General features: G+C 45.6%; 1 protein-coding gene across 9 annotated transcripts in view; it reads left to right on the forward strand.

Annotated features, from left to right (window-relative positions):
* Nucleotides 1–25,588, forward strand: part of LRRFIP1 (LRR binding FLII interacting protein 1) — a 422,096-nt gene that overhangs the window by 387,716 nt on the left and 8,792 nt on the right. For 7 of the 9 annotated variants that reach the window (XM_069225605.1, XM_069225609.1, XM_069225601.1 and 4 more), the window contains 3 exons: nucleotides 9,174–9,223; nucleotides 9,753–9,870; nucleotides 25,365–25,444. In XM_069225605.1, coding sequence (XP_069081706.1) covers nucleotides 9,174–9,223; nucleotides 9,753–9,870; nucleotides 25,365–25,444 — 248 coding nt within the window. The remainder of the gene's footprint in view (nucleotides 1–9,173; nucleotides 9,224–9,752; nucleotides 9,871–25,364; nucleotides 25,445–25,588) is intronic. The other 2 variants (XM_069225608.1, XM_069225602.1) reach the window with 1 other exon arrangement.

Here is a 25,588-nt window from a genome sequence, read left to right on the forward strand (position 1 = left end):
AAATTTTCCAAACAGCAGCAGAAGTGAGTGGCAAACTTAAATTGTGTGAATTCGCCCAATGGCGCCTAAGTTATTGGCAAAAAAAAGCTTTTTCCATGGAAACTAGGTCCTAACTTATACTACCTACTGGCCACTGCCAATAGGATACATGTATATGTGTGTATATATATATATATATATATATATATGTGCATTTCCCATTATAATTCCAGTAGGGATTTTGAACACTAGTACTGCCCGAACTGCTGGAGAGAATTACACCAAATTTGCCAGAAAGGTAGCTTTTGGTCCAGAAAGTGCTCTTTGGTGTAAATCCATTCAAAGGTTTTTGCGCTATTAAAAGAAAAGAAAATATAGATATATAGAGACACGAAGGCTTCGCAAATACTCCTGATATTGTGCTGAGATTTTATTGCCTGTCAAGACTTCGACAAGGAAGTGCTGGCAGCCATCTTGGGACTCAACTGAAGCCAAGTCCCAGAAAAAGTAAAACAAACAAAATAGAAAACCTGACCCGTTAGCTCTGGTGATGGGGTCCCAAAAGTTTTTGCCACAGATTTGTGGCAAAAATAAAACTAATTAAAAGAAAAAAACAAGCATGTAATCCCAAGGTTGTTTATACTAAAGCCCCCAGATGGATCAGGTCCCGGGGGCATGTGAATATATTTTAAAAATAAAGGAGGGGGTGCATGGGGCCCCCCCTCATAGGGCGTTTTTATGCCTCGGGCCCACCACCTCCCTGGGCTCATAATTATATGTATGTGGGTGGGTCCAGCGGCCCTGGGACCGCCACCTCCCTGGGGCAAATCATTCAATTAAAGAAGGGGGCCCGGTAACCCCCGCAGCTCTGGGGAATGCCACCTCCCCGGGGCAAAAGATTAAATGAATGCAGGGGGCCTGCGCGACCCCACCCCCACTCCCCCAAGGACCGCCACCTCCCCTGCGCAAAAGATTAAATTAACACCGGGCGTTCACGCATCTCCCCTCGCGTAGCCCCAGAGACTGCCACCTTTCCAGGGCAAATGATGAAATTAACATGGAAGGCCCGCTCACGTGCCCCTGCAGCCCCAGGGACCGCCAATTCCCCAGGGCTGAAAAAATAATGAAGGGGATCCATTGCGGAACCCAAGACCCGGGACTACCGCCTACCAGGGGCTAAATATACACAGATGGGAGCCGCACACCCTCGTCATGGAGCAAATATTGGCCCTGGGGACCACCACCCCCCCAGGGCCAGCTTCTGCTAAGTCCCTGGGTGCCCACTCCGGGACATTGCTGTTTGCTCTGACTTGCTGGGAGCGTTGACCGTTCCCGCCAAATCAGAGCAAACACAGCTCCACTCCCAGTAAGCGAGGGCTGTCAAACAGCTTTTGCTTTCTGGGAGCAGAGGTTTTCTCTGTTTTTCTGCTCGCAGACATGAGGGTACAGAAACTGAGGAAATGACTGCTCCCTGTCTGTGACAGCAATACCAGCTCCCACAGGAGGCGGGGAGCTGGCTGCGACTGCCAGAGCCTTGAAGCTCCCCCCATGGTCCCTTTGCACACTGGGTGCCCTGAAGGGCATCCACCAGAGATGGCGTGGCCCCCCTCCTCCATTCCATTAAGGCTGCGCCCAAGGGGATGGGTCCCCGGGGCTGAGATGGGCCTAGGGCAGGGGTCAACGTGCCCCCTCCCCCAGTGAATAGAGGTGGGCACCGGGAGATACGGTCCACAGGGCCAAAATTGATGGGGGCAGGAGGGGCCGCACGTCCCTGCTCCCCTAGAGCCCATGGGCCTCCTTTTAAATTGCTAAGAGTATGCAAATGTGCCAATCACCTGGAAGCTTCGCCCGCTTGGTCACGCTCCGTCCACTTTAATTGCATGCATGTCTTCCCCCTCTTTCCCAGTATTATGGTGAGCTTCCTAAATTGCCCCCATAGTGCGTTTCCCGCTGATTTTGATGGTGCATTCTTGATGCCGAGCAGTATGAGGACGTCTCCACAAAACAAAGATTCACTTAGTTCATATAGATGAGAGGTAGGACCCTGGTTTGGTGGAGATTTAAGTCTTTACTAGTCTTGTTGCCCTCTCTATAGGAGGATTCATCTTATCACAGTATTCTAGAGAAACAAGCAACAGAATCATGTTGCCAAAATACACACATGGTCAATAATGACATTTTCTTGTGCTCCATTAATTAGCTGTATTGTAGAATACATACTTATGCAGGGAGGCAGAAAGAACTCCACTTGGGTACATATTTCATGCAAAGCTGTGGACTTTTGTTGGATAAAAGGGCAGGTGACGTTCCTTTGTGGCAGAGTCACTCACATAGTGATTAGGGGGGTTGGCTGCAGGGAGTGGGCCAGGTACTTTACTTTTTTTTTTTTAAACACACAGAAATTTACTTAAAGAACCAAAGGTTACAGGGACGTTATAGTTACGTTCAGAATTTACTCAAACAAAACCAGAGAAATTTAGCAGTTATAGTTAGAGTTACTATAACTCGTGGACTAAGGTAATTATAACTTGCACCCTCGCCATACACTGCTAATTACTCCAGATATTACAGCTGATATTACAGCACTCATGACAACTTTTATAATATCATAAAAATATAAATGAAACATTAGCAGTCAATTTATTGAAGAAAAAACTGTGCGTGGCATGGGTTCAAGTTATAGTTACCTTAGTCCGCAAGTTATAGTTACTTGAAATACCTCTAACTGTAACTGCTGAATTTCTATGGTCTTGTGTGAGTAAAATCTGAACCTAACGAAATGTCCCTGTAACCTTTGTTTTTGTTAGTTAAATTTCTAAGGTTTTTTTTTTCAAATTCTGATTGCTAACTTTAACGTCCATGTAACCTTTGGCTTTTCACAATGCACGGTGGGTTGGATGCAGGGCCTGGCCTGACATTGTTCTGCCTCCTCCATCTCCCCCCCACCAAGATTGCAGCTCCTGCCCCCCCCCCCCCGCCATGCTTTGCCAAGTCCATGCCCTTGGTCCCTTATTAGTCTTGTGTGGCTGTTGTTCTGCCACTGTCCTTCCCTCCTGCCCTGAACAGTTTGTCTTGCTGCCCCATCCACCTCCTCCCTACTCTGTGTTGTCCAAGTCCATGCACCACCCCCTTCTCTCCTGTCCTGCATGATGCTATGGACTGCCACTGCCCTCCATTTTGCTTGATATCCCTGTCCACGCCTCCTGCCCAATTCTATGTCCCATCTCTACCCTCCTGCTTAGCCTCTGTGCTTAGATTGCAGCCTGTACCCTCCTTCCTCCTGCCCTCCGTGTGCATTCTCCTGCTCCATCCTTTTTGCCCATGATGTTCCACGGACCTGCCACTGCTCCTCCCAACTGCCTAGCATGGTCAGATGGTTGTGGCCTGTCCATGCCACCTGCCAGTGAGAATTGGGAAAAGTCTGCAGATGGCCTGACGGCGATGTTGTCTGGACCGGGTATCACCCACAGAGATTAAGCGGCAGCCTCTGCTGCCCTTTGTTTCTTATGATTAAGTGCTTTTTAAAAAACAAACTCGCTTGCAAAACAAAGCATGTATCCTCTTTTGTTTTTATTACAGTGGCCCAGTCACTGATGATATTTAACTATGTTCATGGGCACCGTGAATGCCGAGGGCCATATACAATGCCTATTATTGTAGGGTACTAACTGGGAGAGAAAATACTGTGGCCGTGGTAGGTGCCCAACATAGGTTCAGGAGAGCCAGCCCCATGGAGATATTTGTTATAAAGTCGCACCACAAATTTGCATACAACGGTGATTTGCAAAAGTATCAGGAGTTTAACACCGGTAAAACACATCCGTCTGGTTGCAGTACCATTATGACCACGTACATATGGAGATACATAAAGTAAGTACCTTTTAGCCCGGTAACTAAACACAAGGAATCCCATAACGGAGTAACGCCGAACAAGTAACTGAAGATCTCACAGCTGTACTTAGCGGAAAAGTCGGATTAGCACATACAATACATACGTACAGATTTATTGCTACGGATCTTGATATTTGACCTGGTACATTTAATAGCAGCTGGACTGCAATACATTGCATGTATTGTACAAATGAATTGGCCCTGAAGAAGTCAGTTATTGACGAAACACGTGTTGGCTGGCACGCATAATAAGAAGAGTATGAATAAAATTAGTGTTGCAGCTGCATCGATCAGGCCAAGAGTCACAGAGTATGCAGTGATGTCCCATCCCGAAATAAATCCATGTTGCTGTGGGCTTATGACTGCGGAATTCATTTGAGAGGAACAGCTTACCATAACGCTGGGCACCAAAATTTAGATTAGTGATAAATCTACATTACTTAGATTTTTTTTCCAGTGTTAAAAAGTGTGGCAATATAAGCCTTCTCCAAGACAGCCAGCACAGCTACATGCCCTCCAATAGTGCTTGTATAACTGTCAGACATATAGGACCTAAGAAGCATCACCATACTTTAATGTGGTCCTGTAGGAAACCCATACACTGATGTTTAGCCATTTGAGATAGTAAACATAGCCCTCAATGGGTCGTCACAGAGGAGCAGAAAACAAACAACAGTGCATCCAAAAACATCTGGGGATGCTAGGGTGAAGGCAGGAGATTGGTTAATGAAGGGACGGGGATCTTCAGAAGCACCAAACACCACTAGACAGAAATCCATTTTCTAGACCATGCATTAATCATAACCAAGCGCTCCATCACGTTGTGCTGAAAACTACAGAAGCCCCTGTCCACAGAGGCCTGGGAACAGGATCTTGGGTGGGTGGGGGTGGAGACAGGGGCCCTCCACCGGAGCAGACCAGGGGTCCCCGTCACCTATCCATTGCACACATTTGGGAGGGATTGATATCGTGACTGACAGACACCCAGTGAGCCATCTTTGCCAGGGGAGATCCCCCAGGTCCCCTCTAAACCCAGACACAGAGAGGTGCCACCTCCAGGGGTCGACTGAGAACATGTAGCTCACTGCCTCCTCCTCATGTCATGGTGGGGGCGCCATCCCTGCCTTTCCCCTTTCCCTCTGAATCTCCCTCCAACACTGATCACCTTACCAGTCTCCATCTCGCGTCCCTTCAGCCGCAGGTTATTGCTCCTCAATATGCCCCTGTTTAGCTTGCTCCACACCACCCCGGCCTTGCAGCTGGCTGGCACTCTCACTGGCTTGCCCTTTGATTACAGAGAATATGACAGGCTGTCTGCTACACCACCAGTCCATTCCATGGCCCCTCTCCTGCTCCCCTGAGGGATCGCAGGCGCTAAAGTAGGGGCAGCCACGATGGGTTACATGGAGAAATGTTATGGTATCTGTATGCCCTTTTGTGAAAATCCAATACAAATTGTTTGTATAAAAAAATACCAAAAAACGAAGGAGTAGGGATGTATCCTGTCTGAGGGAAAGCAGCCTTTACCATGCAGGAGTTTTAGCACACAGTGTTTACCACACAGGTAAGTATTTGTACATTTACCATGCATTACTTTACCACACCAGTAAGTATTTTTTATAATAAAGTTCTTTATTGGTTATTTAAAAAAAATGAATTAAGGGTTTAGGGTTGGTAAAAGGTAAAGGGAGGTGCAGATCACTTGAGGGTTCGGAGGTGGGTAGAGGTAAAGGGAAGTGGAGTGACTTGAGGGCCCAGGAGTAGGTAGAAGTAAAGGAAGGCGAAGGTGACCTGAGGGTTGGGGAGTGATAAAGTAACTTGAGGATTCAGTGTTGGGTAGAGGTAAGGAGAGGTAATGGTCATGAGGGTTCAGGGGTGGGTAAAGTCAATGGAAGTGAGAGTGACTTCCCTCCCCCCATGGTCATGAGGGTTCAGGGGTGGCTACAGGTAAAGGTAGATGAGGCTGACTTGAAGGTTATGGGGTGGGTAGAGGTGAAGGGAGGTGAGGGTAAATTGGGTGCTCAGGGGGCAGAGATAAATGGAAGTGAGGGTGACTTGAGATAAAGATGACATAAGGGTTCAGGAGTGGGCAGAGTTAAAGGCAGGTGAGGGCGACTGGTAAGGGTCAAGTACAGGGAGGTAAGTGTGATTTTAGAGTTTAGAAATGGGTAGAATATATGTAGGTAAGGGTGATTTAAGGGATGGGTAGAAGTAAAGGTGAAGCCTAGACCTTTTGAAACCACCCCATGTTTAACGATAAATACAACATCCTCTAAGTTATTAAAGAAGTTACTCCCAAAAGAGTAAAAGTGACAGCTGCAAACATAAATTCAGAAAAACACATACTGTCCGTCAGTAGTCTTAAACAAAAAAAATGGTAACACACCACAAAGTTCCGTTATTGCTAGCTGTGTCCGTTCAGCTCTTGAAAATACCAGGAAGCTCGAGCTTCATCTCTAATGTTTTCAAGTTGTATTGCAACCAAAAGCAACAAAAAAAAAAGTACCATAATCCCAGCACAAACATACGGAAGAGAATCCTAATCAAGAAATCAACCAGTTCATGCTCCAGGAAAGAAGAAAAGGATATAGAGCCATGGTGAAGATGACAGGTGTTGACACGCGCTCACCAATGATAAGGAATAAAATAAGAGTGACAATTAAGCCAACCAATGGAAGTGAAGGTTGGCTAAAAGCACCTTTTTAGATTTTCTTTTTTTTTTAAACAGTAGATCATCGCAAGATACAGCCCATACACTCTTGACGCGGGTGAGACCTTAACAAAGTAGTGTATCAAAAGCAAGCAGTGGAAGCAGTCAGTTGAAATCAATGACCGAGACAATTCTCTGTCGGAGAGACAAACACAATATAGACAAGCTGGGACATGAATAATTAGCGGGCAAATAAGAGTGAAAGCCAACTAACGTACGTAATGGGTGGTCTCCAAGCCCCTCTATGTACTTGGTAAGCCACAGTAGAACTCACAACAGACTCTCTAGTAGGGTCGATCTAAAAAGGTGTGCTTAACGAATCATCCGTGGCATTAGCTATTTCATTGTTAGACATTGCCAAGTTAGCACGTTGCCTTGTAGGCTGGCCAAGGATAAACACATACAGAACCCTGGAGGTAAATAGCTACATTACTAATGGCAATCTTTTAGCTATGATTATACCTCATTTTTTACCACTGGAATCCGGAACTTATATTGCCTGAAATGACAAGCACAGGTGTTTATGTCCATTTTAAGACAATATGTAATTCACCTTCAGCCAAATCACAGAAGGTTTGCAGTTATCATAACCCAACTAAATATATCCTTTTACACGTAACGAGTTACAGGTATGATTTTTTTTATTTTTTATATAATGTTCACCTGGCAATCAGTCGTTCTTAGCACGCCACACCAGTTACAATTCCAGATGCAAAACCATTAATTCCAAAACAACTCAGTACTAATGTTTACATGTGTAATATCAAATTCTGCAAGGATAGGCCACAATATCAGTAGTGTCAACTGCTACCAGTATGTGTCTACAATTCTGGGTATAGTGGTGGAGTATCTACCTGCTGACCTGCATAACTAAAAACACGTCTCTATGTACTGATCATTCCTTCCTTAAGAGTGAGCATTTGCCAAACCTGTTCATTTAGTCTCTGATTTTACGCCTAATCTGTGACTTTATTTTAACCATGGTCGTTGTGAAGTTCATCTTGATTTTGGCACACATAGTAGCAATTTGCCTTCTGCTTAATTAGTCGTAGGGGATTACTTGTTATTTGTTAGATAACTCACATACTTAACTTGAACCACGACTCATCTCATTGTTTTTAGCTACTGCAGATTTTGTCCTCACTGCTCTGGTGGTAAAGAAGTTCGATAGATTTGCCAATTTTTGTTCAGAAATGGCAATTTTTTTGTTACTTCTTGGTCTCCTTTCAAAAGCCTTCTTATACAGAGCCTTAACTATACTTAAACGATGATACGTCTCAGTAAGATCTTGTTTGCTGCTGGTTGCACCCTAAAATTCCTCTGGCTTTCTCGACTGACCTTTTACATGGATTTAAAACATTGAGGTCAATGAACAAGATGACCTCAAGATCCTCATCTGTTATATGGTAGTATCTCATTTTCGGAAACTTCCTGCTTGTGAGAGGTTCCATAATCTGTCACATGTATTGTGTGACTATGAACTAAATCATGTTAATTAATAACTAATGCCCTTCAAATTAGGACATTGTTGTATGTTACACAACCCTCTGGTTTACTCGTATACGTTTCCAAACACTGTTCGAACACCTGGACAGCTTGGAGTCAATACTGAGCCAAACTGCTTGCTTAATGATTGATACTAGTACCGGGGCAAGTACAAAACTGAGTAATGCAGGGAAAAAAAGGTTTGTTATAAAGATTCTGTGACATGTTCTTGTCAGTCATTAAAAGAAACAGTGAGTCCAAACATGACAGTTTCTTTTTTCTTGTATGTAACTCTTAGTTCAGATCAGATACAATCACTACCTATTTAGATCAAGGGACGTGATTTGGTCTGAGCATGCACGTCTGTGAGGACGTGCATTCTTGTACATAATAACATACAGGCAGCCAAAGGCAGTTAATTCAGTAGATTTAGAATTACAATACATTTTGATGTTATGAGTTCGGTCCATATGGGTTAATCTCCATTCTGTAGTCCATGTATAGGACCAGAGCATAGCATGTCTCAGCTGAGGCAAACAGCTAATTATTGCAGTTTATCTGAACGAATAGGTTTCCAGTCCACGAATGAAGATACCATGCCACCTTTTCACTCTCCTCCACTGTTTCTATAGGCAAGTAGATTTATCAGAAAGATAGGGCATGTGCATCTAGGAAGTTTTGTGTGTTCAAAAACAAATGTATAACTTCCTAAATGGGCCTGTGATGTTATTGCTGGGTCTTAGTGACTGTGTTGTGAGTTTCTCCTATGTCGTCCAATAATCTCCTGTATATTTGTGCCTTCTAACCTCGTGAAAGTCACTTTTGAGGTTTTTTCTTGCAGTTTTGTTTTGAGTTCCCACTAGCTCCCCTGCATGTTACCCCCAGAGTAGACAACTTAGCCCATTTGCATGCCACAGAAGTGACCAGCATGTGCTGTGGAGCTGTTTGGCAGTTGTCTCCTTGGCTGACATCCCTTCCTAGTCCTGTCCATGACCTCACCGGATGTGGTATGTGCCTCGCCTTCCTCATCATTCCATTGGCTAACTGTAGAGAAGGCCTGCCCAGGCAGCTGACTGAAGTTCTTTCGCTCTTGTTTCTCCGTCACCAGACATAAGGCTGAAGAAGCTGGTGGAAGAACGGGAATTGTTTCTAGAACAGGTAAAGTTCATCACCTACAACTTTCACTTTATTTGACTGCAGTTTTCTACCATGTTAAAGAGACCGGCCATGGCCACCAGAGCGTTTGATGAACTATCACTAGGCATCTGTCATATTTTAGGCACCTCTGTAAAATGTCTCTTGCAAGAAAATTAAACAACCCTTTTATGCCTTCATTAACTTTATATATCCCTTAAATTTGTGGTCTTCTGGGCCCGTAAAGTGGATAATGAGGCTGACCTAAAGCAGATTTTTTCCCTATGCCACTAATCTTACAGATAGACTTTACTGAGGGATTTTCTGATTACCCAGCGGTTAGCATATGGTGTTGACCCCTACCACCACTTAATTCACACCCTGTAACGTAATTTGCATTCGTTCAGCCTTTTTGTGAATTAATATTGAGTGCCGCATAGTTGCAATGCACCTTGTATCATTTGACATTATTGGATGTTGTCAGAGCATGCTTAGCAGTTTCTATACAGTTTGTGACCTCATGCAAATATCACTGTCTTCGTCATTTTTACAGATAAAACGCTTGAAAGCACAAATTGAAGGAAAACCCAAGAACACACGGACAGAGAGCCCCGACTGTAACGAGGAGGTCTTGGAGAATGGTACCGATGTGCATGTGTTGGACTCACAAAGTAATGACCTTTGTCTTCCTACTTGTTTCTTTACATCTTGTTTAACATTCTGTGGTGTTTTGGGGCTCCTGTTCTCGAATACACAGCCTGCACCTTGCACAGGCATGGAGTGCTGACCAATCTTAAGAAAGAGCTTTTTACGGCGTGGGTTAGTGTTTCTGCGTGAAAGCTTGTTTAATGTAACATGTATACTAGTGTAAAGGCGCTCTCTGTCCACTGTGGTCCATTTCGTCCTCCAGTAGCTCACTTTCCTGTCAATGTTTCTTTCTACTGTCCCACACCCAACCTATCTTTTCTCCCCGGCTCCCCTTATACCTGCCTCTCAACTTTGATCACTGTGTTCTTGCTGCCCATCTTCTGTTGATCCCACCTGTCCTAAAACAATGTTGCATATGACATATGCAGTAACCAAAACCCCTCCTAGTCATTAGTTGGACCAAACTAAAATATATTCACACTAATCTCGTTTCCTCGTTTGTGTGCAAAATTTCCATTATGTTTGCCTTTTTGAAATTTCGTATGCATATCTTGTGGTGTTACAAATGCCAATAGCGCAAGGGGCTATTTATACCCCTTCCAGATGTAGGCGAATGGTGAACAGGTTAAAAACATAGTGATAATTGGCATAATCACAGAGCATAGTATTCATATATATAAAATTTATAATATAATGTCAACTGACAACAATTTTAAAACGAGCATCTGTTTTATGGCAAACCTGCGATTTTCACAAAAATAGATAATGTAAACATAAATAGATAATGGAGTAGCCCAGCAGCTTAGACATACTACCTTTTTGCATACTCCGTTTCAGGCTGCTGTGCACATATGATGAGGCAAAAAGCCATCTCTCACAGTACAAAATATGGAGTGGATGAAATCGACCGACCTGTTTCCCCATGTTATGTGATTTATGGGCTAAAACAAAATATGACTGACACTTGAATAGACCAAAGGATGAGGAAGACTGACTAAAAACACCCCGTATGTATGTATGTGCGTGCATTTTGGAAAATGTGACGCTGGCAAAGCACATACAGCTGTCTCTAGGTAAGACCAAATGGCAGGTACACATCTAGAGAGACAAGAAACTGGCAGGTATAACACTTAAATACAGTTTTTATTGGTTTCTGTGTGCATTACCAATCTAAGAATCAGTCAACTCTGGTGTGCTGCAAAATAATTTAAATTGGAAAAAGCAGGGGCTGATTAAGCGTAGTCTGGTCCACCTGCCATTATTTCCTTGCAAATTCACTTACTTTTATTCACAAAGAGAACACCTATTTTGTAAGAAGAAATTAATTCATTATTGTAACTCTATCAAATATTCATATGCTTGAATCAGTCCCCGTCGTCAGGTTGGAATCTCCAGTAAACTTAAATAGCAGTAAATAGTGTTAAAATGTCTGTAGGACTCACTCAACAAGAGTCTTTGTTTAGTAGCATTTGAAACAACACAAACTTCAGCCAATGAGGTAGAAGAGCTCAGCTCTCTTACTCCCGCTAGAGGCCACCTATGCTTATATTTCAAAGAACAAGTGTGAGAGAAGGTTATTATAGAAATTGAGGCTCTGGTGGGAGATGAGTGATTGTCACATGTGAATGTCCTGCAAAGCACTCCAGCATACAACACAGTGCCCATTGCTATGCCTCTGGGGGAACATGTCCTCACTCTGCCCTAGAATGGACGCTTTGCTTAGTTATGGTAGAGGGCGGTGCAGAGGGACAACCAATCTGCTGTTCCTTGTTTCAACAGTGGTCATCCTCTTCCTGGGTGGCCATAGGATACAAACACCTGTCACATGTGAGAACATGTTTTGTTTTGTTAATGTAAAATCTGATGCACCTTTGTATTCATCTAGGAAGTGCAGTGATTTTTTTTGTTGGGGTTGTAGGATTAGGAAACAATAAGTGCAGAATAGCAGACTCATTAACATGAAAGTATGCTGGCACTTTTGCATTAACTGTTGCGAAGGAAGACATTGTCATTATCATATTTGAGAAGGGGCTCTTTTTATTGTAAAAGCTTGCAGCTCACCAGCCCTCCTTGCTGTTGTGAGACCAAGCAAAATACCTGCCTTCCAGGAAATTAACTTTCATTGAGGTTTGTGGATCAGTTCCAAGAGAAGTAGCATGAGTTGTCTTAATACTGTGTTCAACTTTTTTTTTCAAATAAATCTTTTTATTTAACACCACGTGGCATACAATACATATAAACATTGGAGATTCGACATTACAGTTGGTGAACGGGTACAACTGAGTACTAAGTCTTTTCAGGAACTTTGGCCAAGGAATCCCACTTAGCACACTTCTGAATTCCACCCTCCCTCCAAGGCTAAGTCGTCTTGAATTCCTTACAGCAAACCACTTCCTCAGACGCCCTCCTCCTCCTCACATGCCCTAGGTTGCGTTCCATTGTCCCCTTATCTTGTCCCATTTCGCTTGGCACCCCCTACTTTGGTAGACCACTCTTTCGGACCCACAGCGCCAGTCCATATCTGCCACTCAATCCACCCTATTTGGTCTAAGGGGAGCTCTCCATGCCCTGGCCACATTCCTCTTTGCCACTCCCGCTGCCAACCTCAGCCTTTTAGGTTGGGGGGTTTTTCCACGCATTTTCCCTGGGAATCGATAGGATCAGCCATCTGGGGTCCATCGGACCGGGCCTCCTATCACACGTGACATCACGTCCACCACTTCCCTCCAGAACAACTATATCTGTGAGGAGGACCATAGTATGTGGTAGAATGTCCCCGGCATCTCACACCCTCCCACACATATATCCGACTGGATGCACCTCATCCGCTACAATCACACCCCGGAAAGATAAGACCTGTATAGTATCCGAAGCTGCACTAATCGAAAGCAGGTCCGAATTGCAATTTCTCCAGCACTTTTTAAGACTTCGGTCTAGTCATCCATTGGACCTACGCCCTCCTCCCATGCTACCCTCAGCTGCTCATTTGGATTAGGGGAGTTGTTGGTCAGTTTCCTATAAATTGTTGAGATTGCCTGCTCTGGCAGCAGCTCTGTGAGGACCCTGTCCTCCAGCAGCGTCATGTCTTTGATTTGCTCCCCCATGTGCATGTGACTACGAAGCGCGTGGCGCAGTCGCAAATATCTATATCTTTTGTGTCTTGAAGGCAAACCTAGTCTGTAGGTTCTCTAAGGGGCATCATAGCATTTTTCCTCCACACGTCTCCCAGTTGCTCTATCCCGATCAAGGACCATCTAGAGAACTCTTTCATTATACTCACTTCCTTCAGGCAGTCACCGGTCCAGAGTGGGGCACGTGCAGCCAACACCTCCCCCTCCCCCAGGTAATGATTTGCTTCTCTCCATGCTCGCACTACAGTCAGGGAGTGAGTTGGTAAGTCCAGGGCTCCCGACTGGCTGTACACAACTTTCTCATAGCTGGAGGTGCCCATCGCTTCCCTATCAACCCTATAGGCTGGCTTTGCGGGTCCTGCAAAGGCCCACTCATTGATTACCACCAGCTGGGTCGCCCAGCATCTGGAATGGCCAGCCCTCCCTCATAAATCCCCCTCTGAAGCTTCCTCAGCGCTATTCGGGGGATCCCGATGCCCATAACAGGGATCTGAGGGTCTGGTCTATTTTCTGAAAGAGCCCTTAGGGAATCGCCACCGGGGTGTTCTGGAACATGTATAGTAGGCGGGGAAGTGTTATCATCTTGTACAGAGCTGCCCTGCCCATCAATGTCAATGGTAGTTGTCGCAAGTGTTCTACGTCTCTCTCTAGTCTTTCCACCTGTGAGGTCAAGTTTTTCCAGAGGAATTTTTGCGGGTCTCTGGTAATGGATATCCCCAGGTATTTAAAACCATCGGGTGCCACAGGAATGCGGGGAAGCAGAGTAGGGTTCCCCCGCTAAGGGGTATAGCAGGGATTTATCCCAGTTAATATTGTACCCGAAGTATTCTCTGAAGATGGGGAAGATTTGCAGTAGCCTGTCTATGGAGAGAACTGTATCTGTGACATATAGTAGTACATCTTCAGCGTATAGCGAAATACGCTCCTCTGCCCTCCCCCTCTGGAAATTCCAGAACCAGTGGGTCCTGTCGTATCCAGGCTGCAAGCGGTTCTAGGGCCAGTGCAAATAGCATAGGGGAAAGCAGGCATCCCTGTCTTGTTCCCCTCTGCAGTTTGAAGGTGCGGGAAGTAACTCTATTTACTCTCACCCTCGCCAGTGGATTCTGATAGAGCAGCTTAACCCAGGCACAATACCGCAGGCCAAATCCCAGTCTGCGAAGTGTGGCAAACATGTATCCCCACTCCAGACTGTCAAATGACTTCTTGGCATCTAGGGCCAACAATGCTGCCTGGGTGTCCCCATGTGACTGTGTCAGGTGGAACATTCAGTACAGTTGACAAATGTTAAGCCGGGTGCTTCTATGGGGCACAAAACCTGATTGATCTGGGTGAACTATAGAGGTGATAACCGTTTGCAGCCAGGTGGCCGACAACTTGGCTAGTACCTTTGCCTCCACGTTCATTAGGGATATAGGCCTATATGACGCGCCTGGTGTTGTCGGCTTCCCTTCCTTAGGGATGACTACTATAGTTGCTGTCCTCTGATCTTCTGGCAGTTAGTGGGTATTCAGTTCCTCGTGATAAATTTTGGTAAGATGTGGGGACACCCTACTTTTCAGCCTATTGTAGAGCTCCACTGGGAGCCCATTTGGGCCTGCTGCCTTTCCAGATTGTAAGGCTCAGATTGTCTGTCCGATCTCCTCTACCATCCGCTCCCCTTCCAGTGACTCTCTTTAAACTTCTGTAAGGGACACCAAGGGCACGTCTTCGAGCAAATCATCACAGTCTTAGTCTGTCATAATGGTCTTAGTAGTGTATAGCCTCTCATAGTAGGAAACAAAAGCCTCTGCTTTTTCTGGGCTCGAACGTCCTGACTCTCCCAGCTCATCCACTATCTCACATACCCCCTTTTGCTTTTGGTCTGTTTTGTCTAACCACGCTAACAGTTTGCTCGCCTTATCACCGATATCATATAGCCTTCTCTGTGTCGCCTGGGCATATATCCTGGCCTCATCCTCAGCCAGATTGCGTAGCTCTGTTTGCTTTGCTAGGAATCGCCGGCGGAGCTCTTCGGAACTATTCCTAGGCAGCTGAGCCTCTAGCGCTCCGACTTCCCTCTCCAGCGCTTCTATTTGTAGCTTTTTCTCCTTTTTTGTACCCCCTATCTGCTCCTGAGCCTGTCCACGGAGGACCGCCTTAAAGGCCTCCCATAATACACAACTGGAGGACACTGGTGCCAAGTTTTCTTTGAAGTAGAGGTTCATCCCCTCCCGTAACCTTTCTACAGTGACCGGATCTTTCAAGTACCATGTGGCTATTCTCGGAATGGTGGCATATTCTCGTTCCAGTCACTTTAGTGTTGTCATCACTGGTGAGTGATCAGAGATCCCTTGGCCCCATGTCGGGCCTCCCCAAAGTGACCTATGTGTAAACTGTGAGTGTATATGTGTTCTATCCTGGAAAAACTGGCATGTGGGGCAGAGTAATATGTGTCTGCCCTCTCGTGTGGGTGTAGTGCCCTCTAAATGTCCACCAGTCCCACTGTCTACACAAACAATCTCATTAGTCCTCCCTCGCCAGGGGTGGGAGATCTGGTCTGTCTGTCCGCCTCTGTGTCTGACACCGCATTCATATCTCCCCCCATGATAAGTATCCCAGCCAGCAACTCCAGCGTCAGGGTCCCAACTTCCGGCAGTGTCGCCACATGCAGGTTCGGTGGGATGTATACTGAACATATGTTTAGCGTGAGCCATTCCCACTGCCCCGTAATATCAGCGAATCTGCCCATGGGATCCGCCCAGGAGCGTGCCAGTGTAAATTGTAGCATCCTCCTAAGCAGAATGCCTGTCCCCTGGGCATACGAGGAGTATCCTGCGTGTGCCACCGAAGTGTATCCGAATCTGTTTAGGGCCTTGTATTTGTTCCCTCTAAAGTGGGTCGTTCTCTTAATTTTGCTCCCTAGCCCATTTACGTTCCAGGACAAGATACTCAGACCCTTATGTGAACTACTAGCCATTGTATTTGATTGGGTTGATCTCTATATCGAATTCTCCCGGGCCGTCGGTCCCCAGCTTGTGTGGTTGGGTTCCTTCTAGAATCCTCATCCCACCGATCCCAACTATTGTATGCACGCGTCAAACAGTTAAACTCAGTGACTGCCTCAGTTGAAATTTACCATCCCAAAACTAACCCCACCTCCCTCTCTGCTACCCTGCCCCGCAGGACCCCAACCACCCACTTCACAACTTGGTAGAGTACCTGTCGCCCCAAAACATTCAAACCAATTCATGGGTGTGGTAGGCAAACCATAGCAGATGGTCTGCCATTCGTCTCCAGCTCTCTTCTGACCCTGTTAGTTCATTACTGTATAACCAGTCTGGCAGCAGGGTCCGCCTTTAATTTTGCCCTGGGCCCCCGGGCCATTGCCCTGACTCCTGCCGCAGGCTCAACTAAACTCTCCTCTTGATGCTTGGCTCGAGTCTAGTCCCTCCCGGTCTGATTCTCCCTCCGGGTCGAGCGCAGATCGGTCCCTCTGTCCTGCACCTGCAATCGGGCTGCCATGTTGGTCTCTATTTGTCCGGGCAGTACTCATCAGGACCTGTCGTGGAGCACCCTTCTATCTCGATCTCTCTTGCTGCTCTCGGGCCCCAGACCCTCTCCGTTCCATCTTGTGCCAGCCCTCCAACGAGTCCCATGTTTCCTCCGGAGACTGGAAGAGCCAGGACCTGCTATCTTGCACTATCTTTAGTTTGGTCAGGAATATCATCATATATTTTATGTCCTTGGCCCGAAGGGCCCGTTTGACCTCCTCAAAGTGGCAGCTCTGCCTCTGGACCTGAAGGGTGAAGTCCGGAAAGAAACAGAACAATGCATTTTCCCTTTTCAGATCTCCCTTCACTCTGGCTGTCTGGAGGATTGCGTCCCAGTCCCTGAAGTTAAATACTCTAGCGATTATTGTTCAGGGGGCGGGGCGCTCATTGGTGGCGGTTGTGTCAGCACTCTATGCACTCTTTCAATGGTAAAGTAGTTAGACAAACATTTGGGACTCAATTTTGTTCAGGATGAGGTCTTCTGCAAACAGTTCTGTACAGTGCCCTTCTGCCCCTTCCGGAACTCCTATGATCCTGATGTTGTTGAGACAGGCTCTACCCTCCTGATCCTTCAGCTTTGCCTCCATCTCTGCCTGCTTCTTTGTCAGGTATTGTACTTGCTTTTGTAGTCGTTTGCTGACAGCCTGGAGCCTGTTGATCTGACCTTCTGCCATGGTGACCTTGTCCGCAGCTTTGCAAAGGTTTGAACACAATAAGTTGACATATACTGTCACTGAATCAATTTTCGGCTCGATATTGTTCTGTAGCGCCTGTATGGTATCCATGATTTTGCGCAGCGAAGGGTCTCCACTCCCTGGGCCTCCCCCCATAGAATCTTGTGCGTCCCTCTAAGATCCGGCTGTCTTTAGCTGAAATGTGTACTTGACAAAGTTATTAGTCTGCATTGCCTGTGGGCTTCGGTTACGCCCCATCTTATCAAGCCCACTGCTGGGGTGCTCTCTTGGGCCTACTGCGGTGGGTCGCTTCACTGATCAGTGTCTTTTGGGTCCCTCTTGGGGTGTCTCCTCTCTGGTGTATAAGCCGCTTCGCCCCTCTCAAACCATCTCCCGGCCCAGTCCCAGCTTCTCCGGTTGTCTCCGGCCTAGGGCAGTTGCACGCAGTGCAGTTGCGCGCAGTGGTCTAAATTCTGCCACCGTGCCTCAGGTTGTCTCTAACTGGGACGGGGCACTTTCTGTGGGGATCGCTGTCCCCTCTTCACTGCAGACCCCCCTGTTCATGGGGGCACCCTCCTGTCCCTGCCGTCACTGGTTCTTCCCGCTTTATCCTCATGGACCTCTCCTATCCTCATGAAGGGCTCTGTAGCGTTTTAGGCATCTACGCTCCCTTCCAGAAGCTATCTGGTTGGGCAACTTATCTCTCAGTTCTCTCTCTTGCCATATATCATGTGTGCCCCCTCCAGCTGTAGCTGTCTGTCTATGCCCCTGCTGCCGCTCCTATCTACCGGCATGCTTCCCTTGAACCTGGGAGCCGGGCCGCTCCCTGCTCCAGCCATCCGATGTTGTCACCTCCACATCTGTCCGATTCAGGCCACTTTGGTTGCTCTGGCCCCCAGGGGTGCGTCTCCTCCCCGCTTGCCCGTCCTACACCCCTGGTGCCCTCTTTGCCCTCATGTGCTCCTCTCTACGTGCCGCGGTCTTGCCGGCCCCGTGGAGGTGTTGTGCCATTGTCCTCCTCTGCCGACGCCTCCTGGGTCTGAGGCACACCCTCTGGTGCTTACTTGGCTCTCCTAGCGCTTCTCCTTGTTGGGGGGGTGGGGGCACGCTCTTCAGTGACACTGCTCCAGGCCTCGTACACTCTTGCCGCCTGCCATTTTGTCCCGTTACTTTCTCCTGCCTGCGGGCTGCGCCGTCTTACCAGCCCTGTGCCTTCTTCTGTTGTTTTCTTCTGTTGTTTATCATTGTCGCTCGTTTGTGGCCTCGGGGGACCCCGGACTCTAGCCAATGCTTTCCCCCGGCCTCTGGTCCGGATTTATACAACGGATTTACATCCCTTTGATGTGCCAATGCAGAGCCGCTCGACTATGCGCCCATTTTGCTTGGCGCCTAGCCACACCCCCGTGTTCAACTTCTAATGCACTGGAGGGCACCATATGGGGTGGAAACTGTAAGCAGTTCTTTACTAAATTGTTTTAAAATGTTTGTGAGAACAAGGATAATGAATTGTCCTTGGTTCTTTTTAATCTTGAGAACGCCGCTTGATAGATCCTTACTGAGAAGTACTGAAGGCCATTTCTTTGCAGGTGCAGTAAGTATGGAACTCCATAGAACAGGGACATCTTAAGAATTTAGGAGTCGTGGGCCAAACATATTTTGGGGGCTCCAGTTCAAAACAACTCTCAATTTATGATCCAGTTTAAGCTCTTTTATGCCCTCTTCAGCCAGGTCACTGACAGTGCACAGGCACACTCGCCCAAATTCTAATTGTTTTTACATTAGGGGAGAGCGTAACTTGGGGAATTTAACGCTGCAGAATTCTGCAGAGTTACATAAAAACTCAGCGAGAATCCGCAGAATTCTGCAAATGGGTGTAAAAAGGCAGGTGGCGCGGCTCACACAGTGATTTGGTGCCAGGAGCACATTCCACTCTGACAAATCAGCGCGAACAGCACTTGTGGCACACGAGAGGAAGCAACTACTCAAGTTGATTTTGCTGCTGCTCAAGTAGATTTTCTACTCAAGCAGCAGCCTTCTGACCCTGAACGGTCACAACCACCTGCATTGACGGGCAATTCTCACTTTAACTTTTCACCTTACTCTTGTGGAACCTTGTGCAAAAAATAAAAATAACCATGGGCAGGCGACTGGTGGAATTTTTCCAGAACTCCAGTTACAAGCATAACACGGAATCAGCATCATTTAGTCAACTCCGCCGTTGAAACATAATATTTTGCCCAACCCTAGTTTACATCTAATATTCAGGGATAGTGACGTTTGTTTTCAATATTGTAACGGAGCAGCAACTCACTAATATTACTACAAACAATCTCTGTAAGACTCTCCCATTTCTCAAATGTAAGGTCCTTTTTTGATGTAAAAGGAACTTATTTATCGGTGTTGCATAAAAAATAAACTCAACATTTCTCTACAAAATATCTGTAATAGACTCTCAAACATTACCCACATTAAAATAAATATAAGGAAAACTGTATTTAGAACAATCTGTTAGAATTATTAAAGGTCATCAGGGCAAGAGACTGCGGAACAGAGCTCGCTCTATCTGGGGGAAAGATTGCAGACCCAGCTTTATTGCTTGTAACTCCGTGATGCTGATGTTGAGCATATTTTCCATATCTGACCAGAGGCTTCTGGTTGTTAGAACTGACATGTGGGCTCCTCAGCCCTCCAGTGATGACCCCACCCTCTCTCTCTCTATATATATATATATATATATATATATATATATATATTACCCATTGTCAGACTGGGAATCCCCAGGAAACCTCAATAACCGTGTTGAAATCGCCAAAGGCCTTAACAACTGTGTTTGTTTAGTAGCACATCCACGTCATTTGAAACAATCCAAACGTCAGTCAATGATGAGGAATTGCTGAGCTTTCCTACTGCCTCAATAGGCCACAATATTTAAAATTTCCAGCGGACCTCAATTAGGAGGAATTACCCTAAACTGTCTTTGGTCTTTATACAGTTACTTCTTGGCCTTTCCCCTTGACTTCAGCCAGCCCTATCTTCACCTTTCATCTAACTGCAATCATTTTTTAGAGAATATTTAGATATTCACCTCATCACTGCTGCACAGGGACAGTCGCCTGTTACTGTCACAAGTCTTGTTGTAACTGTGACTAAAAGTAGCTTTACACCAGAGCCTGTGTGAGCGGTCTTGTTGCTTGGGCTGTCTCATCCCAATATCCAGTCATTTGTAACCATTGTTCATCTAGGTCATCCTGAATGGGCATCACCCTGAGCCTGAAGAAGGGAATGCGCCCTATACTGTATGACCTTAGGCCCAGAAGAGACTTACATCATCTGATAGAAACTGTTAGTTTGGAGCAAAAGGTTTTTGCCACGGCCTGGACTTTTTTCATCCTTTTTGAAGAGGGGAATTTGTTTCCTAGCTGTGTATCGAGGATTGCCCCAAAAACTGTAGCCTTGTTACAGGGTTGATTGAAGATTTTCAGTGTTCAGTGTCAGGCTCAATCTTTTAAAAATGCTGATGCAGGCAGTTGTAAAGTCCTTTGCCTTTTCCTTTTATGGAGCTTTGAGGAGCCAGTCCAAGTATGTGGACACTTGGTGAACCTGATGTCTCAGGAAGGCAGCCATTGGGACTAGCCACTTTGTAAAGATATGAGGCTCGGCCTTCAGTCTGAAGGGGAACACCTTGCATTGATTCTTCTACCCACCACTGCAATGCAGAGGTTTTGCTCGTAATTCCAGTAGATAGGGATATGAAAGTATGTACATTGCAGCACCTACCTGGAATATCAGAAGGACTCTCTAGGCAGTCACCATTTAAAACGATTGCTTTTTGAAGAATTTGTTCAGGTCTCTGAGATCCAGTATTGGCCCCTAGAGTTTATCTAGTTGGGGGCAGAATTTTATTTTTTGCTCCCGCATGGGAATCCATAACTAGACAGATGCGTCCTTCAGTTGGTGCAAAATGGACACATGCTGGAATCTATGCAGAAAGCACCTAGTCATCTAGCAAGAAAAGAACATTATTTACTACAACTTCAAGAGCTACAGCAGAAAAATCTTCTTCTGTTAGTGAAGGGAGCCAAAGAAGGTGTCTCAAAATCCGAAAAGAATTAGCGACTTAACTCCAGGTATTTCAGCCGCAAACGTTTAAGGCTGGTACTCAGGCTTTTAGTAGCCCATTTCCTCATAAGCCATCCAATGTCTACATGTAGTTGTTGATAAAGTGGTAATAATGGTGACTGCCGTTGACGGTAACGGTAGCGTGTTAGCCATAAACGAGGTTGTCACTTGACAGGATAACTGTCAACTGGGAAATGATGGACATCCATGGTGCCGTTGTTGTCGTTGACAGTCTGGTTGTCAATGTTGTCGTTGACAAGAGCCTAGTCGTCAACAGTGCTTTTGCTGGAGAAGTACCAGTGGAGTGCATATAATCAACAATAATGGACTCTTTTTCATCAACAGAAACTTTGTTGTCAATAGTGAGACAGGTAAGTCTGACATGGCTACTTGAGAGCTGGGTTTTCACTAAATTTGTAAAAGCGGGTAAGCTTTTCCTTTTTTTTCTTCTTTTTTTTCATGCCATTGAAGAGAACCCAGCCATTTCCTTGGAGGGGGTGGCTGCTGGTGCTTTTCTTAGTCTGCTCCAAATGAAGTTCTGAAGTTTGTTTTTGCACCGCCTTCCTAAAAGTACCTGGTGGGGCACTTTTCATGGGATCATCTCCACAGAAGGGAGCATGCCCCATAGAAGGGGGATTTTTCTGGTTTACTGCCAGATAACGCTCCAACTTCCTCACATTGTTTCGAAAAGTTCTTGATGGAAATGTTTTATAAATGTCACTTCTGCTTTGAGTGCAAAGCTCAAACAATAAGTACACTGGCAAAGCGGATTTTTGGTGTAAGGTTATTTTTAGTCACAGTCACAACAGGATTTGAGGAGACACCTCTTTTTTCTCTTCTTATTTTGAGTCATAGTAACAGGTGAGTGTCCCCTTGGAGCAGTGATGAGGTGAATATCTAAATATTCCCTAAAAACTGATTACAGTTAGATGAAAGGTAAAGATAGGGCTGGCTGAAGTCCAGAGTAAAGGTTGAGAAGTAACTGTATAAACGCTAAACACAGTTTAGAGCCAAGCTCTTCTCTGGAATTTCTCACACTTGAAAGTATTGCGGCCTATGGAGGGAGTAGGAAAGCTCAGCAATTTCACCTAATTGACTGAAGTTTGGATTGTTTCAAATGACGTGAATGTGCTACTAAACACAAACAGTTTTTGAGGCCTTTGGCCATTTTAAGACTGTTTGCTGGTATTTAGGTTTACCGGGGATTCCCAGTCTGACACTGGGCAATGATTTAAGCATGTGAATATATGAAAAATCAAATGCAGAAGAACTAGGAGAATTATGTGTATTTCACATAAATAGTGTCATTAAGTTAAAATCGATTTGAAACATTTTTAAGTGCAAAGTGTGGCTTTCAACCATCTGTGGGCAGAACTGACCATTCAAATTCAAAACTCTTTTGCAAGGATGGTACAAGTATTGCTTCTCTACTCTGTGACAAATACATATAATAGAATAGGGCAGTCAAAATTTAATCGCGCAAAATAAATCACAGGACTGCCTTAAACTGTGAACTACAGGGAACCCTAAAAGGAGTTCAATGCAAGATTACATTAGTGTAATAAAATTATGCACAGCCCTAACTGCCATTAGGATGTAGGTGTAAGTGAGGCCTTGTTAAGCTCTGCTAGTTAATAAATACAATTAAGTTAAATGAGGACCTGATCATGTATCACCAGCTGCTTTGTTTGGGCATTACAAGGCATGTGGTTAAAGAAGGGGAATTGCGACTCAGGTAAATTGGTTTTGCTCCTTGGGGTTCACAATCTTGATGTTAACCAGGTGAGCAAAGGAAAGTTGCTGCTTCTGGCAGTTGCAGATCATTTGGAGCCAGCCTTGTGTCCACAAGGTGGTAAGGCTGAGGTGTGTGCAAAAGGGTTGAGTGCCAAAGGCAAGGTAATACAGTCAGCAGAAAATGGAGATGTATCAGCAGTTTGCTACACATCACCTCTGTCGGTGCCACCTACCTTGCAGCCAATGAACTGCCTTTTCTACTTGGTAGTGGCATCAAACACCTGTGCAGTAGCAGGATTCTTGTTAGCCCCCCCAAGAGCAAAGGAACAGAGTCTGAACGATTTGCCTTACCCATACTACAGTCGGCAAGTTTCCACTGCAGTGCTGAGACATGCGTGCAGTGGGTCCGTTGCTGCTTATACTTGTCATGGGAACGAGGGACTGCAGAGCCGCCCTTGCTCTTGCTGGGAAGGATATGTTGTCTCAAGGATTGGTAGGGGCATCAGGGACTGCAGTGGCAAGGCCACCGTTACTCTTGCAGTAGGGAGAAGCACCGTAGAGCTCTCCAGGCTTACAGCTGGCAAGCTTTTGCTTGGTTGTAGCAACAGATTTACATTCTGGCAGGGATTCTGTGGGACCTGTACTGCTTGGTGTGCCTGGTCCTTTACACAGCTGCTTTCCTCATGCTTCTTGACAGGGGCATGCGGGACTCTGACAGCAGGATACTTGCCCTTTATCCTGCAGTGTGGCTGCAGCACTACAGTACTCACAGGGCCTGATTTACTGCTGGTGTACTGCTGTTCGCACATGTCGGGCAGATCAGGGACAGCAGAAAAACATAGCTGCTGTGCAGGAAGCGACTGCTACAAGCCTTGTTTGGCCAGCATCGTAGATTGACAGGACCATCAGGATCTAGTGCAGTGGCATGACGTCCTTGCTCCTGAAGTGGGGGGAAAGGAGGGGTTGGGGTATTGCAGGACTCGCAAGGCCCCACTTTAAGGCCACTTGACATAAAGGACGTTTTGTGGCTCGCTGGACTCGGTCATTCGTCAGATAGACTCCTGTTTGTTTCAGTGGGAGAATTCCATGACAGCACCCCAGAAGTTTCACTCCTGAAGCTTGTAGTAGTCTTTGCAGTGTCTCTTTCAGTTGTGCACCATTCGTCACTTACATGAAAAGGAGGTCTTCAATGGGACAGTTGCTACCCCTTGATTACTACTTCCCATTACAACTTGATGTAGAAAACATTTGCATTGAGGGGATCATTGGGCCTTCAGTGCATCAAGTGGGCTCATCATGCACTGCAGTGGAAGCAGTTTAGATCTAGAGTGATTGCGATGGAACAGAAAATGTGTGATGAATCTATCTGCTACTTCTAGCCTTATGGTCCATTTCTAGAAAGATAGTTTCTGGATAGCTGCACTGAAGAACTAAAACATCAAAATTTAAAAATCAGTCCCTTAGTAAGGGTTCATAAATGTTAGGCCAGCTGTATGGTTGTAAGGCTGTTTTTAACTCGTTTAGCATTCTGGAGTATATCATGTCTCACATTTGCTACCACTTACGTGACAAATGTTCCCTGAAAATCCAATGGTTGCACTTCTGGAATAAGTTTCTTACGTGCTGCCTGCAAGGCCTCTGCATGGCACCAAGTATACACTGTCCGAAAGCACTACTGCTTGCTTTCTGATGCTCATAAAGATATTGAGATGCGAACATAACATTTAGAAACATACTGGTGCTGGGTGTGTTTACCTTGGTGTATGTGCCTCAACTAATCCATGCAAGTGAGGGGTTCCTTTATCCGCCCCATGTAGCAAAAGAAAATGTCACTGCCTGTAATACTGTTTTGTCAGCTTGGCATTTGTGTAAAATTTATCTTTGTACAATTCATTCACCCAATGACGCACAGAGTGTGGTGAAAAGTAAGGTGCTGTCAATGCAACAGCTTGCCAAAGTGAAATAAAGATGAAGCTAAGGATCTTGTTCATATGATCAAGGTGTGGTCACAAGCTATTACATACTGTTCTTCTAACGTTTAAAAATATTCTATATAAAACAGCAGCCAGCAACACTATATGTAATCCTGCAACAATTTCCAAGCTGCAAACCTAGTGTTACATATTGGGAACATAATTTTTGACCTCTAGGCCATTCCTCCTGAAGAGAATTTGATGTTGGAGCATGGTTTCAGAAGGAAACTAACCAGCACGGACCAGTGTGATTTAAGATTTTAAATTCTAATTATGTGTTTGCCGTGCAGTCTCATGGCGTTGGGAGGACTGGTGGACTGAGGAAACTGCTTTTCAACAGACTCCTTATTTTACAGGAGACGCCAACAGACAAATCAGTGACTTAAAATTCAAACTTGCAAAATCCGAGCAAGAAATAACAGCACTGGAGCAGAATGTAAGTATGGGCATAATGTCAGTGGCCAAGTAACTAAATTATAAATGCTTTATCTGGTACATATTTAAGTGCTTCTTCAGTAACCTTATTTATGTTTTCTTTAGTAGGATGCTCCCAGTGTCGAATACATTTAAACTAGGGATA

The sequence above is a fragment of the Pleurodeles waltl genome, chromosome 3_1 (genome assembly GCF_031143425.1).
Source record: "Pleurodeles waltl isolate 20211129_DDA chromosome 3_1, aPleWal1.hap1.20221129, whole genome shotgun sequence".
Classification (NCBI taxonomy): domain Eukaryota; kingdom Metazoa; phylum Chordata; class Amphibia; order Caudata; family Salamandridae; genus Pleurodeles; species Pleurodeles waltl.